Here is a 19018-nt window from a genome sequence, read left to right on the forward strand (position 1 = left end):
CTTTTTGTAATGTATAGTAAACGTGTAGTTTTGAAATGCAGTCGGTTTCACTTTGCAACATTGTAATTTGATGTACATCTGAGTAGATCCACGAAGTCTCAATAATCAGGACACAATCCTAAAGTCCACCATTTCGACCACTTATGATGCGTTTTTAGAGTTCATCATTACAATGAAACAAAACATTAATCGACTGTTTGCTGGAGTAGGGTGACTCTGAGGTTCCGCTTAACTGTCCATCATGTCTCTTGATACATGGCGGAAATCTTTTCATAACAAATGAGCACAACTGCAGCTGAATCAAACATTTTTTAGCAAGCTGCAGAATTTTTTTTTGTAGTTGATGTCAGTGTCGATTTTTTTTTTTTTTTTTTTTTTTTACAAAGAGCATGTGTGTGTGTCTAAATGAGAAGCAGATGCCTGTGCTTTTGTGTGTCTGTGTGTAGGGATCAAACGGCATCATGGGTTCCTGACAGGACCTCGCTTGACCGCTCAGCACTGCATGCGAACTGATGAAGTGACGGTGTTAAATTCAGGACATCAAAGTGACTTTGGTTTACCTCTGATGGTTACTGTGCGGTCACTGACGACAATTTGTTAGTTCGCTTTTCTCTAGACTATCCAGAACATCTGAGTTGTAGCCTTTATTAGCCAAGATCTTTAACAACAGGAAAATAGAGTCATTAAACATGATCGTCATTCATTGTGGAAGAACGGTTGATGTGAACATATTTTTACAATATAGGTATGAAATGTGTGCGTGAATGGTTGTATGCCTCATTGTGCCCTGCGACTGGCTGGCAACCAGTTCAGGGTGTACCCTGCCTTCTGCCCGTAGTTAGCTGGGATAGGCTCCAGCACCTCCGCGACCCTCGTGAGGAAAAAGCGGCATGGAAAATGAATGAATGAATGGATGAATGAATGAATGAATGAATGAATGGAGGGAAATGTGAATTTAGCGTTAGTTTAATAGAAGAATAGAGCACTTAGCTCTATGGAAGGCAGTTAAAGAACATAGGTAAAGATCTCCAAATACGCAACTGTAGGAGTCATTTTTTTCCTCACAAAGCAGAGAATATACAGTCCTGTGAGTATTGCTGTATGTTCTTCTTGTTTTGTTGCTCCCCATGTGTTGCAGATCTGGCACATACTCGGCGCTTTCAAATATTTCCTGTTTCGAGTCTGATTGTTCCATATAGCTGCTACATATATATTCCACATATAATCTGGGTAAGATCCAATTGAGACCTTTTCATCGGAGGAAAGTTAAAAAAATATACAACTGCTAATTGGACGATGGCTCCTCGTCTAGGGTGACCAAACGTCCTCTTTTGCCCTGACATGTCCACTTTTCACATCCTGTCCGGGGCGTCCGGCGAGATTTTATAAGTTCATGAAACTGTCCAGTTTTCATTATTTTTCACGGGACCAATTAGCATGTGTTGAAATTGACTGACACTTTGCACAGAATACTACAGTACTGTGCTGCCTGTGAGCTGTTCCCGGAGAGCCTACCCAGTTGTTAAGACTTTTATTACAATCAATGTGTATATAATAAATGCTCATGTACCCAAAAGAGTAATTTACCTTTATTCTACTTTGGATACAAATTTTCTAATGCATGTGCAGTCAGACTGGCTTTATCATGGCGTTAACTGTAAATTTTCATTTACAAACAAACCTTTGTCCCAACAGGAATTCACTGGCTTTCGGAAACTTGACTTCTGTCGGAGCGTTGTACTGGTGTGATCTGGAAATCCCCGTTTGGTGTCACATCGTTGTGCTGCCGTTGACTGTCAAGTTTTATAGCAAAGTTGTGATTTTGCCTTGGCTACCGATGCTCGCCCATAGGGTAGCTGTCAGTGAGCTAAGCCGCGCTAGGCATTATGAGAAATGTAGTTTTGAACTGCTGTGTTTGGAAACATGCTGGTCGAATTGTTTGTCAGTTTGTCAATTTTGGTTATTGTTTGGGTGCAATCTAGAGCATTGAATGAGAATAACAATTTGTCAACGACAATTGTCGTGATAGTAATTTATAAAAATGTTTAGTTGGCACATAGCCTTCTGTGTGTGTTTATTGACTGGACTACATTTCAATGGGTCTGCATTATATTATTTTTTTAATTATTATTTTATTCATTTTTTTTGTTTTGTTTTGTTTAAATATATTAAAGTGATATAGGCATCTTTGAGTGAACTTTGAGTAAAAGTCAAGTATCTTGAGGCTGGGCCGAGTGTCCTCTTTATCGGAAATCAAAATAGGGTCACCCTATTCTCGTCACATTTGGGAAAACATCGTATCTCGTCAAAAAAAGCTTTCAGTGATGTTCTTTCCTCCTCTTTTAATGATGAAATGAAGTGTATTTCAGACGAATCTTGGGAAATTGACATATCTACAGGGTGACCCAAAAAAAGTTTACACTGCCATAATACAACTTAAATGCCATGTTTATTCATCTTAGAATTAGAATTTAATCACAAATTATACATTATTGTAAAGAACATGTACCGTACACTCTATTTTTCAATGTGTCCTCCCTTAAGTGTCACAACAGCCTCCAGGCGCCTGCGGAACACTTGACAGGTCTTCTTTATGTAAGATGCTGTCATCTTTTCCCAAGATCTAACAATGGACCTCTCCAAGGCTGCCACAGAAGTTTGTGGCTTCTTACAGGCACTGTCCTCCACAGTTGCCCATATGCTATAATCCAGGGGATTGAGATCTGGACTCTGGGGTGGCCACATATCACCTTGTCAATCAACTTTTTGGTCCGCACAGATCGGCACTTCCAGACCCAGGTTTTCGTGAGGCTGTTCCAGTATCTTTCAGCTTCTTTTTAACTTTGTAGACTGCACATCTGGATATTCTCAGATTTGCTGCAATCTCAGTAGGTGTCAGACCGGCACGCAACAATTCAGGTACAGCTAAAGTTTTCTTCATTTTCAGCAGAAGCACAGGAATTGTAGAGACGAGAGATTACCAGCTGCATTGAGTGACCTTAATGAATCACTTAAGCATGACAACCTATTTAGATATGTTTCAATGGCTTTTAAACAAGCAGTCAACTGAGCGTAAACTTTTTTTTGGGTCACCCTGTACAAGAACAACCTTGCATTCCACCATAATATTCAAGCAGAGAGTTGCTTCCTGGTCACATCTGAAGTTCCCGCCTTTTTCACGATTGGTTCGTCACCAGAAACCGAGCAATCCACATTAAACCACAGTATGATGTATTGGTTCGCTGAAGAACAAAAACATTGTTTCTCATCAAAAGAAGCTTTTTGTGACATTCTTTTCTCTTCTTTCAATGAGGAAATGAATGTATTTCCAAACAAACTTCCGAAATGTACCTACAAGAACTGCTTTACATTCTCACACTGTATTCAAGCAGATAATTGCATCCTGGTCACATCTGCAACTCCCCCCTCTTTCTCCTGTCTCTAACATCAGAGGACCGGGGAAGTGGTTGGACAGTTGAGGTTTGCAAGACAGTACTGTATGATGAACCACTGAAACCAGAAGTACCGTGTTGTTCGCAATGCTATTTGAAGACTGTAGCATGTACAGTACTCGTATTTTTTGGTTTATAATAGACATAGGTTGCAGCTTGATTCCACTCCTAAGCTCTTATGTTGCAATCCAAAATGGAAGGGATTTTGTGCTATCCTATAGTTTGATCGTGGTTGTAGTACCATTTTTGGTACCACATACATATGTCTCCTCCTCACAACTCGAATTTTCACCAAATTTATCAGTCATTTGGGGAAGTTGGAGATATCTAAGGAATTATTAACTCATGGACGAACAAACAAAAGTTTCTGTAATTGCACAAAAATTGTGATATAGTTGCAAATGCAGCTTTGATGCAGCATACATGTGCACCTACTGGAGTACACTGCTGGCCAAAAGTATTGGCACCCTGCAATTCTGTCAGATAATGCTCCATTTCTCCTAGAAAATGATTGCAATTACAAATGCTCTGGTAGTTATATCTTCATTTATTTTGCTTGCAATGAAAAAACATAAAAGAAAAAAAAAAAAAATCATCATCGTTTTGCACAAAACTCCAAAAATGGGCCGGACAAAAGTACTGGCACCCTCAGCCTAATACTTGGTAGCACAACCTTTAGACAAAATAACTGCGAACAACCGCTTCCGGTATCCATCAATGAGTTTCTTACAATGTTCTGCTGGAATTTTAGATCATCCTTCTTTGGTCAACTGCTCCAGGTCTCAGAGATTTGAAGGGTGCCTTCTCCAAACTGCCATTTTCAGATCTCCCCACAGGTGTTCTATGGGATTCAGGTCTGGACTCATTGGTGACCACTTTATAAGTCTCCAGTGCTTTCTCTCAAACCATTTTCTAGTGCTTTTTTAAGTGTGTTATGGGTCATTGTCCAGCTGGAAGACCCATGACCTCTGAGGGAGACCCAGCTTTCTCACACTGGGCTCTACATTATGCTGCAATTTTTTTGGAAGTCTTCAGACTTTATAATGCTAAGCACACGGTCAAGCAGTCCAGTGCCAGAGGTAGCAAAGCAACCCCAAAACATCAGGGAACCTCCGCTATGTTTGACTGTGTGGACCGTGTTTATTACATTGAAGGCCTGTTTTTTCCTGTAAACTCTATGTTGATGCCTTTTCTCAAAAAGCTCTACTTTTGTTTCATCTGACCAGAGAACATTCTTCCAAAACGTTTTTGGCTTTCTCAGGTAAGTTTTGGCAAACTCCAGCTGGGCTTTTTATGTCTCTGGGTCAGAAGTGCGGTCTTCCTGGGTATCCTACCATAGAGTCCCTTTTCATTCAAACGCCGACGGATAGTACGGGTCGACACTGCTGTACCCTCGGACTGCAGGACAGCTTAAACTTGTTTTGATGTTAGTCGAGGTTCTTTATCCACCATCCGCACAATCTTTCATTAAAACCTCTCGTCAATTTTTCTTTTCCGTCCACATCACAGTGCCATGGGCTTTACACTAATTGATGAAACTGCGCACGGTAGACAAAGGAACATTCAGGTCTTTTTAGATGGACTTGTAGCCTTGAGATTGCCCATACTTCCTCACAATTTTGCTTCTCAAGTCCTCAGACAGTTCTTTGGTCTTTTTTCTTTTCTCCATGCTCAATGTGGTACACACAAGGACACAGGACAGAGGTTGGGTCAACTTTAATCCATTTTAACTGGCTGCAAGTGTGATTTAGTTATTGCCACCACCTGTTATGTGCCACAGGTAAGTAACAGGTGTCGTTAATTACACAAATTAGAGAAGCATCACATGATTTTTTAAAGGAGATTCGTGATTTTTGGATATTTGTGTAAGATGATAATGATTTAATTTTTTTCCCCATTCTCTTTTGTGTTTTTCATTGCAAATAAAACAAATAAAGATATTACTATCACAGCATTTGTAATTGCAATTATTTTCTGAGAGAAATTGAGCATTATCTTATCACAGAATTCCAGGAGTGCCAATACCTTTGGCCAGCAGTGTAATTCCTCAAAAATAAAGTGCACCGTCAAAAGAAATTCTTGACCAATGAGAATGCAATTGGTCCTTTATTCACATTTTACCCGCTATAGACTGTCTTGTGAACAAAATGCTATAACTTACAGGTGTCAAACTCATTTTAAGTCATGTGGTTAGCTCTCATATGGGCCACACTAGTTTATTTTTGGCTCACTGGCTGCCATTGGAACGAATGTTCATTCGCCCCCTCCCAGTTATAATGGATTGGACGTTGAGCCCTGTCAATGGCACTGAAAGATGAGCTTTCACAGCCAGTTCTTCCAGTGTTAAGTGAATTGGACATCTATTGTTGTGAAAAGCAGGCAATGAGTTAATTTTGCGTTACTTCGATGTAATTTTAATTTACTCACAGGTGATTATTGTCACCGATTATTGGTACCTATGTATTGAATATTCTAAATAAACATGTAAACAACTTCCTGTAAATTTTGGATAGGTTCATGTTGATTTTCTGGGCATCTCCGGGCTGCTTCCTGTTGATTTTAGGACATGTCCAGGTCACCTCCTGTTGGTAAAGAGGCATTTTTTGGGTCACTTCCTTGTTAACTCATTGGCTGCCATTGACGGTGCTAGATCTCCAATCTATATTTACTGAGGCGGGGTGAATGAACAAACGTAACTGTGGACACGAGAGTGATTCACGTGCAGTAATGCATGATCTCGATCACACAAATGACAAATCTATGTTTTTACAGCGCCGATGTCAAAATAAAAGCATGTGATTTTGTATATACAGTATGAATGAGCGACAACGTGCCTGTCAGGCAGAACAACGCCTTGGGCCAGTTTACACCCTGGTATGTTGCTTCCGGTCCGTGTGCCGTATGTTTGACACCCCTGCAAGATGAGCCTGATTTGGAATGGTATAACATTAGACAAGCTGACTTGACCGCAGGTGTACAAGCATAAATTAAAACAAATCCAACAATCTTAAATACATTTCTAATGAAGTAATAAATACATGTTATGGGAGAAATAAATAGGTGATAAAAATGAAAGTAACCTTAAAATGTACTTTTAAAAACTCAAGTTTATTTATGCTCTGTAACAAGCTGCAATGTATGTCAAAGGTTGGTGATTATAGCCAATTAATTGATTTTTTTCTTCATGTGGTCTGCGCTCAAACGCCAAATCCTCGCATTATGGATAGGAAACATTGGCTGACAAAAATAAAGTCATGGAGTTTCTTCTTGCCTTTAAACATCGCTCATGAAGTAATGAAGAACGAGGCCGTCCTCTGGTGGCCGTTTGCAGCAATGCAGCCCAAGCACGTTGACAAAGTAGGACTTGTGATTGTGACGACGTCATGTCTCTTGGTCAAAGCTGTTAAATCATATCCTGATTTGACGTGAGGGGATGAAGTGGAACTGAAATTCAATTGAGCAAACCTATCTGGGACAACGTAAATGGTAAATGTTACAAGAGGTAGCGGCATGTGGCACCGACCAGCTCCCTGCCACCTGCTGCCTCTTACGTCTTGAGTTTTTTTTTTTTTTTTTTTTTTTTAAAAAGAAAACAATCAAATTTAAAGAAACGAAAATCAACTGAAAATTAAAGAGTTCACCATGGCTGATGAAATAATTGAAGTTTTGGACACAGAAAAGTTGTATCTCACACAAATACGATATTTGGAGGAGCAACTGGAAAAGTAAGTTATTATTTTTATTACTAGCCTACCACAGTATTTATCAGAGCGGTCAACTGCGTGCGTCTACGCGAGCGCGTGAGCAGTGTTTACAATTTCAATTTTTTAAAAAGTATTTCTTTTACTCTCTCTCTCTCTCTCTCTCTCTCTCTCTTTCTCTCTCTCTCTATCCATCCATCCATCCATCCATCCATCCATCCATCCATCCATCCATCCATCCATCCATCCATCCATCCATCCATCCATCCATCCATCCATCCATCCATCCATCCATCCATCCATCCATCCTCTGTATTCGATCAATCGACAAATCAAAATCGCTGCTGGAACGTCATCTTCCACATCTGCACCTTGTCGTATGTAGGGTGGTGGGGCTGGGAGTGGGTGCACACCTCCATCCACCTGGTAGGATAGGACCCGCTTGGTTGCCCTTCTTAACTCACTTAACTAGTTTCGCACAATACACTTAGTAAATAGGCACTTGGGGCACACATCATATTCTTGCTCCACAACTCCTATCCAATCCTAACGCCACACAACCTGGGAAACGGGTTGGCGTGGGATGGGGAGTCATTAGATGAGGTAGACCCCAGTGCCATGTTGTGCTGTGGACCCACATTTATGTCCCCACCCCACCACTACTTCCCCCAATTTTAATGCACTATAACCACATTCACATTTGCGGGACCTGAGTGGCTCGTACCAATTACAGCTGCTCTGTCTCACCTACTCCCAATTTACACTTGTATATAGTACACATAAGCAGATCACACTCACGGTGCAATGTTCGTGTTCGCCTGTCTGTGAGCTGGCGAACTCAGTAACAGGGTTCGCTCACAGTAGGTTTGTTGGCGTGACTTCCAGACCTTCTCCTGCCGGGCCTGGGAGGATATGGCTTGTTGTGCCTTCCCTGGTGCTCCTTCCACTCTCCTCGTTGATTCGTCCTTCCGGGTGGCTGGGCTTGGTTGCCAGGAGCTCGGCTGCCCGTACCTCGTTGGGCTCGAGTCAACTCTCTGGCAGATACATAGACGGGAGTGCATTGGTGCTGCTGTAACTTGAGCATAGTGATCAACTTCAGAGCATCGTTCAAATCTACTAGCAGATCTTCTATAGGCATTTGCCAGCATAGCTTTGGTATCGACCAAGAGCCCTTGGTTTTTATCTGGGTCATGATCTTCCTTTGTAGTTCAGCAGTTCCTGTATTCATACTGTTTGTATCTGTTAGGACTTGGTCCCCAACCCTGTGTAAGTGATGATCGCATCCACTCATTGAGCTCATTTCCTGGCTCCCTTTGCTGTAGCATTGCTGTAGTACTGTACTGTACTGTACTGACACTATTCTTCAGTGGTTTACATCCTATTTACATGATAGGGATTTCTTTGTGTCAACCGGAAACTATCAGTCAGAACGAACCAAATTCACGTGTGGAGTCCCTCACGGGTCAATTCTTGGACCACTCTTATTTAACATCTATATGCTTCCGTTAGCTCAGATAATGGAACAGTATGGCATCTCCTATCACGCCTATGCAGATGACACACAACTGTACATTTCTGTGTCCCCACATGATTATAGTCCCTTAGTCTCCCTGAGTAAATGCATTCATCAAATCAATGAATGGATGTGCCAGAATTTTCTCCAGTTAAATGTGGAGAAGACAGGTGATCATTTTTGGGGCCAAAAAAGGAAAGGTAAGCAGGCAACTTGGCACAATGTCACTTACAGCTACAAATCAAGTCAGAACCTTTGGCGTAATTATTGATTCAGACCTAAAATTTGATAGCCATCTAAAGTCCGTCACTAAATCCGCTTATTACCACCTAAAAAATATAACCAGAATTAAGGGGCTTCTGACTCAACAAGACATGGAAAAACTTTTGCATGCATTCATTTTCAGCAGATTGGACTATTGCAACGGTATATTTACAGGTCTTGATAAAAAATCAGTCAGGAAGCTGCAGCTAGTACATAATGCTGCAGCCAGAGTCCTCACAAATACAAGGAAGCTGGACCACATTACAACGGTTTTGAAATCGCTACACTGGCTTCCAGTGAATCAAAGGATAGAATATAAAATACTACTGCTCGTCTACAAAACACTTAATGGCCTTGGACCAAAATACAAGCTTGACTTGTTGGATTCCTATGAGACATCTAGACCCCTAAGGTCGTCTGGAACCGGTCTTCTGCATGTTCCAAGAACAAGAACCAAGCAGGGTGAGGCAGCATTTAGTTATGCGCCTCACCTCTGGAACAAGTTACCTGAACGTCTGAAGTATGCTCAAACTGTTAGCTCTTTTAAATCAGGGCTAAAAATGCTTTTGTTTAGCACTGCATATCCATAACTGGCTATATATTTCAATCTACCTGCTTTCTATTCCTGTTGTGCTTATCTCCATTGCTGATTTCAATTATTATTATTAGTAGTAGTTTGTTTTATTTTTATTTCTGTTTTATTTTTATTTATTTATTTTTATTCTATTTGTGATTAAATGCGATCTTTTGTCTTGGTTTTTACGTTGTATTGATTTAAATGTGGTTTTTATGATCTTCATGTGATGTAAAGCACTTTGAATTGCCTTGTGTTGAATTGTGCTATATAAATAAATTTGCCTTGCCTTGCCTTGCCTAGTGTCTCATCAGCCTGTACTGTAGCTTTGATCTGAGTTTCCAGTTACGGAAATGGGAACACTGGTCCAACAGTTGCTTCTTACTAACCATGATTTTAGGGTGCAAAGTATCCATTGGCCCCCCGTTCGCTGCATGTATCCCCTCTGTCTAGGATTGCTGGTGTAGTAGCATTTCAAAAGCTTCACATTCTCTGCCCTTGTCCAGCTATGACTTGTTACAGTAGCCCATTGCACATCAGGTTGTCTTGGTTCTCTTGTAACTGACATTGACCTTGTTAACCTGGGCGATGTCTGAGCCGGTGTGACTATATTGTGTTCTTCCATGTACTTAGGTAGGCCCGATAGAATTAAGGGTCTTGCCTAAGAACCTCCACTGGAGTGTGATGTTGCTCTGATCGGGATTTGAACTCCCGACCTGTGTTCAAGTCAAGTGTCACTAACCTCTGTATCAAGTTATATTTAATGGTGTTATGTTATTTTCTTCAAGATGCCAGAGCAAATGCGAGGAGCTGGAAAAGCAGGTCAAGGACCTGCTCTACGAGCAGCGGGTGCTGCGCAAGGACAAGGCGGACATCACTCGCTCCCAGAAACGCATGCTGGATAACAAAGACAAAAAGGTGGAAATGCTGATGGAGCAGGTGGAAAGTCAGCAGGAGGAGGCAGAGCACCAAAAGGAGATCATAAAGCAACTGGAAGTAACAGTAGAGCAGCTGGAGGCACGGATAAAAGAGCTCAACACAGTGATCAGCACGCAAGGTTAGCCACACAACACAAAACAACTACAAAACAAACTGCAAAAACGCTTCCTACAAACTACATACATTAACTGAAATGAGAAAATCTTACAAACCATATGAGCAATCATGCAAACGAATAGAAACAACATACAAGCTACATAAACAGGTCATAAAAAAGTTATAGTACCAATCAAATTATTTAAGTGTAATGGGTGGAAGCAATTGCGTTGAATGCCGAGGAAACCTCCCGCCTGATGCCCACTAGCGCCCAGTGCTATTAGCCTGGTGGTTATCCTGCTGTACCACCTTGCTTGCTGCGCTTGTGGCTTGAGTTCTATTCCTTATCTGGTCACATTGCTGGCGCGGATCAAACCAGTTACATAAGCGTCATAAAAATGATCAAAACGACCATGAATATTAAACTACATAAACTAAATATTAAAAAAATGTAGACTCCAGTAGTCTTTACTTGCTCGTATTGTATGTTCATTCACATTCTTTAATGATGTGCAGAAAATTAATCATTTTCATTAGTAGTTGGAAATCATCTAATTTCAGGAGAGTTGTAATTAGAAGTTTTTTTTTTGTCATTATCTGTGCTTGTTTTGAGTCTAGGTATATTTATAGCTTAATCAGGCGCTTGTTAAATTGCTAGCTGGAGTCATGTTGTGGAAAAACAACCAGGAAAAAAGGAAACAGAATTTTTTGCCATTGATTAAAAATAGAATGTCACTATCACAGTCATGATCAAAGTAAGAGAGAGTGCTGAACCTGTATTTAGAATTAGCAAACAACTTGCAGAAGGATGCACACAAATGACAACCTATTGTAAAAAGTGCCAACCTATTGTTCTAATTTTTTGTCCTCAGCGGAAAACCTGGAGGCTCAGTCTGGGCAGCTCGTGGGTCTTGAGGAAAAGTTGGTGAAGCAGAAGCGGGACCAGGAGGCCATTGTCCGCCGCCTCAAGGAGGAAGCAGAGCGCGACAAAACCAAGTAATACCTCTTTCTTCTTCCTCCCTCACTTTTTTGCATGAAGTGTGAACGTTGTTGTCTCCGCAGCATGATCGCCGAGACCATGAGGAACATGGAGGTGCTGTTTGAGGACAGGATGGCCAAGATGCTAGAGCAGGAGCGCGAGCAGAACAGCGAGAAGTTGCTTCAGCTGCAAAAAATGTTAGGGGAAAATATGACCTTGTGGCAGGAGAAGGATGTGATGCAGAAGAGGGAGCTAGAGCTTTTCTGTGAGGTCAGCCGCCTCCAGGAAGAGCTCGTCAAGAAACCCAGGCGCAAGCTCTGCCGCAGGAAGGTAAGCAAATACACATGCATACAAAGACCTATAAGGACTTGGGATGGGAACTTTTTCTCATGATGAGAACCTTTTAGGACTGGGACCTTCTCTAGGGATTAAAAACCTTTCATGACTCAAAAACTTTGCTCTGGATAAGAAGCTTCTTTTTGAAGAGCCTCAAAATGAATTATACCCTCTCTAGATGTTCTCATTGCCATAGGTGGATCTACTATTCAGGCGAAGTAGGCGATCGCCTTAGGCCCCCAACCTGTAAAGGGCCCCCAACCAGCTACCCTTGCCCCAACAAGCGAGGGCTGGGGCCACCGGAGCCAGCAGCACCTCCAACTATTCGTCATGTATGATTATGTCAGCATATCAAACAAACAAATAACAAAACAAAAAAGAAAGCCATTTGAATGCTGCATTTATATTATCTCTCCCCCACACACACGCACTACAATGGACTGTTCCACGACGACGGACTGAGTGTCAGTCGCTTAGCTTCATTTAGCGCCGTTTAGCTTCGCTTAGCTCCGTTTAGCTTCGCTTAGTTCCGCTTAGCTGTTCGTTAGCTTCACTTAGCTCTCCTGCGTTTTTCACGCCACTAAGCTCGCTATTTTTACAGCTCACTGCTACTTTGCACGTCAGCTATCGTTTATTTCGAACACATGAGCAAACGTGCTCTCCATGAGAGCCAAAGTGCAGTGAGGGAGAAGTTGAGAGCAGGCCGCTAATGCTTCTTTTAACTTTGTTCTTCTTCACACCGAACATAAAATACATGACAGCATACCCTGTGGCAAAAAAATGCAGTACAGTTCCAATCAGTCATACAGTAACACTCAACAGCTGCCAACGAAAAAAAAAAAATTGAATCTATTAGTGACACCACAACCAATGACGAAGAATGTTTTTTTACGGAGTTTAAAGCTTTCGGTTAGTGGTTTAGCGAACGTACCTCCGGTGAATATTTCAAAGTAAAAGCATGACATGTTCGTCGTATAAATAGCGATTTCTGGAGTTACATACCACATACTTCTGAATTAGTATTATAATATGTAGAGTAAATACTACAGAATACAGATTCTACCCTAAGAATAGCTTTCAAATGACACTCTTTAGGACAAATATGATTGGCAATGAATAATTATTATACTATAGTAGATAGTAGTACGAGTAGTAGTAGTAGTAGTAGTAGTAGATCGTATACTATCATAATAATGCTAGAATTTTTTTTTAAGGCAAAGTCAGTGTTCTGAATCTGTTTACTTTCCATTCTTTTGCACAATTATTTTGAATAATGTTGGAAAGGCAAAGTCAGTGTTCTGAATCTGTTTACTCTCCATTCTTTCAGCATTTAACCTCATTGTTTATTTGTGATGAATTATTGTTATTTGCATGATTATTTGTACTTTAATAAAGAATTTAAGTGTTCCAAAATGGTTTTGTGAATTAATAAGCGTCAACAAAAATTTCATTGCTAAATTAGTAAAAAAAAAAAAAAAAAAAAGAAAAATATTAGATTAGTCGAGTAATCGTAAAACTAGTCTAGGCTGACTAATCAGGAGAAAATTTGTCGTTTAGGACAGCCCTAGTGTACCGGACCATATTTCCTCCACATCCTTCTCACCTTTTTAACCCCTGACCCATGATGGGGGCCCCTGGATATGTTCGCCTTAGGCCCCAAAATTGCCAAGTCTGCCACTGCTCATTGAATAGAAGCTTCTTTTGGAAGTGAAACCTTTTGTCATGTCTAAGAGCTTCTCTCGGGATGAGGATTTAGACTCGCGAGCCCAAACCAGAATTCTTCCTGATTGGAAGCTTCACCTGGAGTCCATCCTTTTCCCAAGACAAAAACCTCCTCACGGAATTTCAACTTTAAAATGAAATCCTTTTTCTCAGAATTTGAACCTTCCCCAGAAACAAGAATTTAACTGTTGGATGAGAACCATGGCTCTGAAATTGGCCTTGAGATGAAAACAGTTCCTAACGACAAAACAAAAAACTATTCACCCTGGGGCTATGGATTTCTCTTAGAACCAGACCCAGTAAAAACTAGAAGAGAACCTTCAATTAAGAACATAGCATTAAGGCACAAAAACTTCAGGAGTAGAACATTTGCTTGGAACAAGCACCTAATCTTTGGACTAGGGCCTTCTCTCAAGTACAACCTCTTGGGACTAATCTCATTTTGGAACTGTATTCGTGTTTCAGATTAACCTGATTGTTCCCTAGACTTTCACATGGGATTAGAAGCTTCTATTCAAATGAAAACATCTCCAGAATAGTAACTTCCCTTGAAACCAAAACTTTGTCTTCTGATGACAACATTATCAAGGGATTATGTACCGGTACTTCTTTTGAGACGACATTCTTTTAGAGACTAGTCCCTTCTCATGGAACTAAAAGAAACATTTCTCGGGTTTCTTGAGACTAGACAAGACTATTCTCTTAGGACAAAAACCTTTCTTGAGATGAGAAACTTCTTTGACAGTAGACCTTTCACTTGGAACTAGACTACAGCATTTGGTTGTGACTAATACCTTCTCTTAGGCGTAAAACCTCTCTGGTCAGGTCTTTCCTGACTTGAACCTTCTCGGGACTAAAACTGTCTGTTATTGGTTCAATATTTGCCTATATGAATAAATTGTGTATTTCTATTTTCTTGTTCGCAGTGACCGATCATCTTAGATGCTGTCCTTACAAATTTCTAAACGGACCTCACAACCTGCTGGAATGCCACAAAGACCGCAGGACCAGGAAGTGCAATGAAGTGTTCAGTTCATAGTGGCCGCCATCGAGACAAAGTTGTGAAAGAGGAGCAGACACTCACACGAGTTTTCTCACTGACTTCAAATTGCTCGATGTCATTATCCCTGACATACTACAAAAGTCATGAACCGACTTCAGAAACTAGAAAAGACTGTTTCCAAAATACAGAATCCTTTGTAAAAATTAAATAATCAGTGATAGATCAGAATGTCATACAGAGGACAATGACTAGTAACTATTAGAAACTGTTATATTGAAAGTCTCATACAAAGTACCACAAAATGTACACTCTGCAACATAAACTAACACAAACTACAGCTTACACACTTTAACAATATATTAATTCATCTTCTGTACCGCTTATCCTCACGAAGGTCGCAGGGGTGCTATAGCCTATCCCAGCTAACAATGGGTAAGAGGCTGGGTACACTCTAAACTTGTTGCCCGGGCACATATCGACAAACAACCAATCACACCAGGCTTTAATATATACATATGATGAAATACTGCATACTGTCTTTTAAATGACCAATATGTAAGATTTGCACATCAACTATTAATTAAATTGACCTAATATTTCAATAGACATTTAGAAACATTTTTTGGAAACACTTCTAACACGGTTCTTAATGGTTAAGATGAGATTTTTCCATTTTAAAAGTCAATTGTCAGATGGTAAAAGTTGTTATTGTTTTCTGTGTTTACACCGTATGTCCCGCCCTCCACCACCAGACAATTAACTCATTCACTACCAAAGACGTATAACAATGTTTATGATGTTCATCAGCTCATAACTAAAAAAACGAAAAAGAGTAGAAACAAACTTTTTAATGATGAAAGCTGGGCATCTAATCTTTCTTTTTGTAAGTTCTGTGTTAATATACAAATAGAACACAATATTGTGTGGCGCTTGAATGAAGTGGATGTTTTGAGAATGATGCTTGGTAGTGAATGAGTCAAAATATATCCACTGTTCTGTTATCTTAAATATCTTTCCTGATAATAACTAGGAGATCTGTTCGTAACAAAATTATGCCACATAATTTGATAGAAATGAAATTGAAAACCCGATAGAGGAGAAATCAATGACACTGTAAAAATGAAAGTGAAAAAATGATGCAGCAGAGTGGTCCATTTTGCCAGAATTTATTGAAGAAACTCAAAATGATTCTCAGTAGTTTGTGTGGGCGCGGCATGCTCCTAATGAGATGACGTATGGCATCCTGGTGGATCTCCTCCCAGATCTGGATCAGGGACTCACAGAGTTCCTGGACAGTCTGATTAGCAACTTGACGGCACCGGATGGACCTAAACATCCCAGAGGTGTTCTACTGGGCTTAGGTCAGGTGAACGTGGGCGCCAGTCAACGGTATCATTTCCTTCATCCTTGAAGATCCTGCATACTTGAGCCACATGAGGTCAGGCCTTGTTGTGGACCAGAAGGAATCCAGGTCGCACTGCACCAGTGTGGGTTCTTACAATAGGTCCAAGGATTTCATCCCGATACCGATCTATGCATCCTTTCGGGGATATGCCTCCCAGACCATTACTGACCCACCACCGAACCAGTCATGCGGAATGATATTGAAGGAAGCATAATGTTCTCCACGGCATCTCCGTAACCTTTCAAATCTGTCACATGTGCTCAGGTTGACCTATTTTTGTTGAAGAGCACAGGGCGCCAATTCTGGTGGTTTATGGCAAATGCTAATTGAGCTTTACTCTGCTGGGCAGTGAGCACAGGCCCCCTGCAGGACGTCAGGCCCACAGACCACCCTCAGGGATTCTGTTTCTGATTGATTGGTCAGAAACATTTACTTTTGTAGGGCTCTAGCAGTGCTCATCCTGTTTTGAATTGCACTGTTTTGTGACTGCAACAATTGTCTTGACACTATTTTAAAGGAGCCACCATTTGTTAAAACCCCGAGGTAAATTTGATCTTAAAGCCTCAATTTACATTTGACTACACAATTTCAGCCCAATTTAGACACGTCATTGGGAATTGTTGACTTGTGGCCGACATTTTGCAATAGTGGGCGTCACGACGTCTTGTGTAGTGAGATACAGTTGTGATCAAAAGTTTACATACACTTGTGAAGAACATAATGTCATGGCTCTCTTGAGTTTCCAGTTATTTCTACAACTCTGATTTTTCTCTGATAGAGTGATTGGAACAGATACTTCTTTGTCACAAGAAACATGAAGTTTGGTTCTTTTATGACTTTATTATGGGTGAACAGAAAAAAGTGATCTAAACTGCTGGGTCAAAAATATACATACAGCAGCGCTAATATTTGGTAACATGTCCCTTGGCCGGCCATTTTCACTTCAATTAGGCGCTTTTAGTAGCCACCCACAAGCTTCTGGCAAGCTTCTGGTTGAATCTTTGACCACTCCTCTTGACAGAATTGGTGCAGTTCAGTTAAATTTGATGGCTTTCTGACATGGACTTCTTTCTTCAGCATTGTCCACAAGTTCTCAATGGGACTTTGGGAAGGCCATTCGAAAACCTTAATTCTAGCCTGATTTAGCCATTCCATTACCACTTTTGATGTGTGTTTGGGGTCATTGCCCTGTTGGAACACCCAACTGCGCCCAAGGCCCAATCTTCGGGCTGATGACGTTAGGTTATCTTGAAGAATTTGAAGGTAATCCTCCTTCTTCACTATCCCATTTACTCTCTGTAAAGCACCAGCTCCATTGGCAGCAAAACAGCCCCACAGCATAATACTACCACCACCGTGCTTGACGGTAGGCATGGTGTACTTGGGGTTGAAGGCCTCACCTTTTCTCCTCCAAACATATTGCTGGGCATTGTGGCCAAACAGCTCGATTTTTGTTTCGTCTGACCACAGAACTTTCCTCCAGAAGGTCTTATCGTTGTCCATGTGATCAGCAGCAAACTTCAGTTGAGCCTTAAGGTGCCGCTTTTGGAGCAAGGGCTTCCTTCTTGCACGGCAGCCTCTCATTCTATGGAGATACAAAACACGCTTGACTGTGGAGACTGACACCGGTGTTCCAGCAGCTTCTAATTCTTGGCAGATCTGCTTTTTGGTGATTCTCGGTTGAATCTTCACCCTCCTGACCAATTTTCTCTCAGCAGCAGGTGATGGCTTGCGTTTTCTTCCTGATCGTGGCAGTGACAAAACAGTGCCATGCACTTTATACTTACAAACAATTGTTTGCACTGTTGCTATTGGGACCTGCAGCTGCTTTGAAATGGCTCCAAGTGACTTTCCTGACTTGTTCAAGTCAATGATTGTTCAAGTCAATAATCACTCACAAGAAATTACTAATTGGTGTTGCTGTATGTATGTATATTTTTGACCCAGCAGATTTGATCTCTTTTTCTGTTAACCCAAAATAAAGTCATAAAAGAACCAAACTTCATGAATGTTTTTTGTGACAAAGAAGTATCTGTTCCAATCACTCTATCAGAGAAAAATCAGAGTTGTAGAAATAACTGCTAACTCAAGAGAGCCATGACATTATGTTCTTCACAAGTGTATGTAAACTTTTGACCACAACTGTATATCCATCAACTGCTGATCTGGCGTCATGGACGCCTCATGACCATGCTGCACAATGCGACACTGAAAAGAAATATTTCATATATTTTGAATGTATTCTTTCAGTTCTTTAAATCATTGTGCATTTCTGTGTAAGTCACTAACCAACGGTATCATTTAGTTTGTGGCCAATAGGCCTGTGTGGTTTATGACCCCCGAGTGGTGGGGGAGTGAGAACAGGAAATAATTTACCTTAAGGCATGGATTAGATCTGTGCACGAATCTGATTTTTTCGTGTCATTCCGACCCGAGTGAGGCATTAACTTGAGGGTCTGAACGGGACAAGTCGCACAGAAGGATAATCTTTCAAATCCAATCTTGGTCACTTTTATATGTGGTTTAAATCCGATCTGTGGTGGCGGTATGAACTGTCAAGTCTCCCAAATCGGTATTTATGCAGCAATTACGTCAGCAAAGAACGAGAGCAGCACGCGAGACTTCAGCAATGTAGCTGTTCATTAGCGCCTAGCGTGAACTCGGCTTTTACTACGCAGCAGACGGGCTTGACTGTAGTCATAAAACATTGCAATGAAGAAAAGGATAAGCCTGATAATGCTCAGTTTCTTACTGTGCGCCAAATGAGCAATATTTCAGTAGTGCTTACATGGCCGAGTCGCCGCAAACTGGAAATAATATAACAATAACAGCACTGCGCGTCATGCACGCGCAGTGCGTAGTTAATTTTTTTCGATGCTTCTGCTCATGGGGGTCAGTTTGCTTTGCGCATCTAGGACTGCGAATTAGTGTGCATGTGTAATACTTGAAAGGGCTCAATGGACAATGGCAGTCTGAACAGGCACGCCAAAAAAAACCAAAAAAAAACGATATGACAAAAAAATCGGAATTGTGA

At 41.0% G+C, this 19018-nt stretch overlaps 1 protein-coding gene across 1 annotated transcript; it reads left to right on the forward strand.

Moving 5' to 3' along the window:
- Positions 1-6844: 6844 nt before the first annotated feature.
- Positions 6845-15173, forward strand: cfap157 (cilia and flagella associated protein 157). The gene is made up of 5 exons (XM_057832486.1): positions 6845-7177; positions 10293-10561; positions 11412-11535; positions 11602-11848; positions 14503-15173. Exons 1-5 carry the CDS (start codon positions 7095-7097, stop codon positions 14503-14505), a joined length of 726 nt encoding a protein of 241 aa, XP_057688469.1. The 5' UTR covers positions 6845-7094; the 3' UTR covers positions 14506-15173.
- Positions 15174-19018: the final 3845 nt, after the last annotated feature.

Source organism: Corythoichthys intestinalis, chromosome 3 (genome assembly GCF_030265065.1).
Source record: "Corythoichthys intestinalis isolate RoL2023-P3 chromosome 3, ASM3026506v1, whole genome shotgun sequence".
NCBI classification, from domain to species: Eukaryota; Metazoa; Chordata; class Actinopteri; order Syngnathiformes; family Syngnathidae; genus Corythoichthys; species Corythoichthys intestinalis.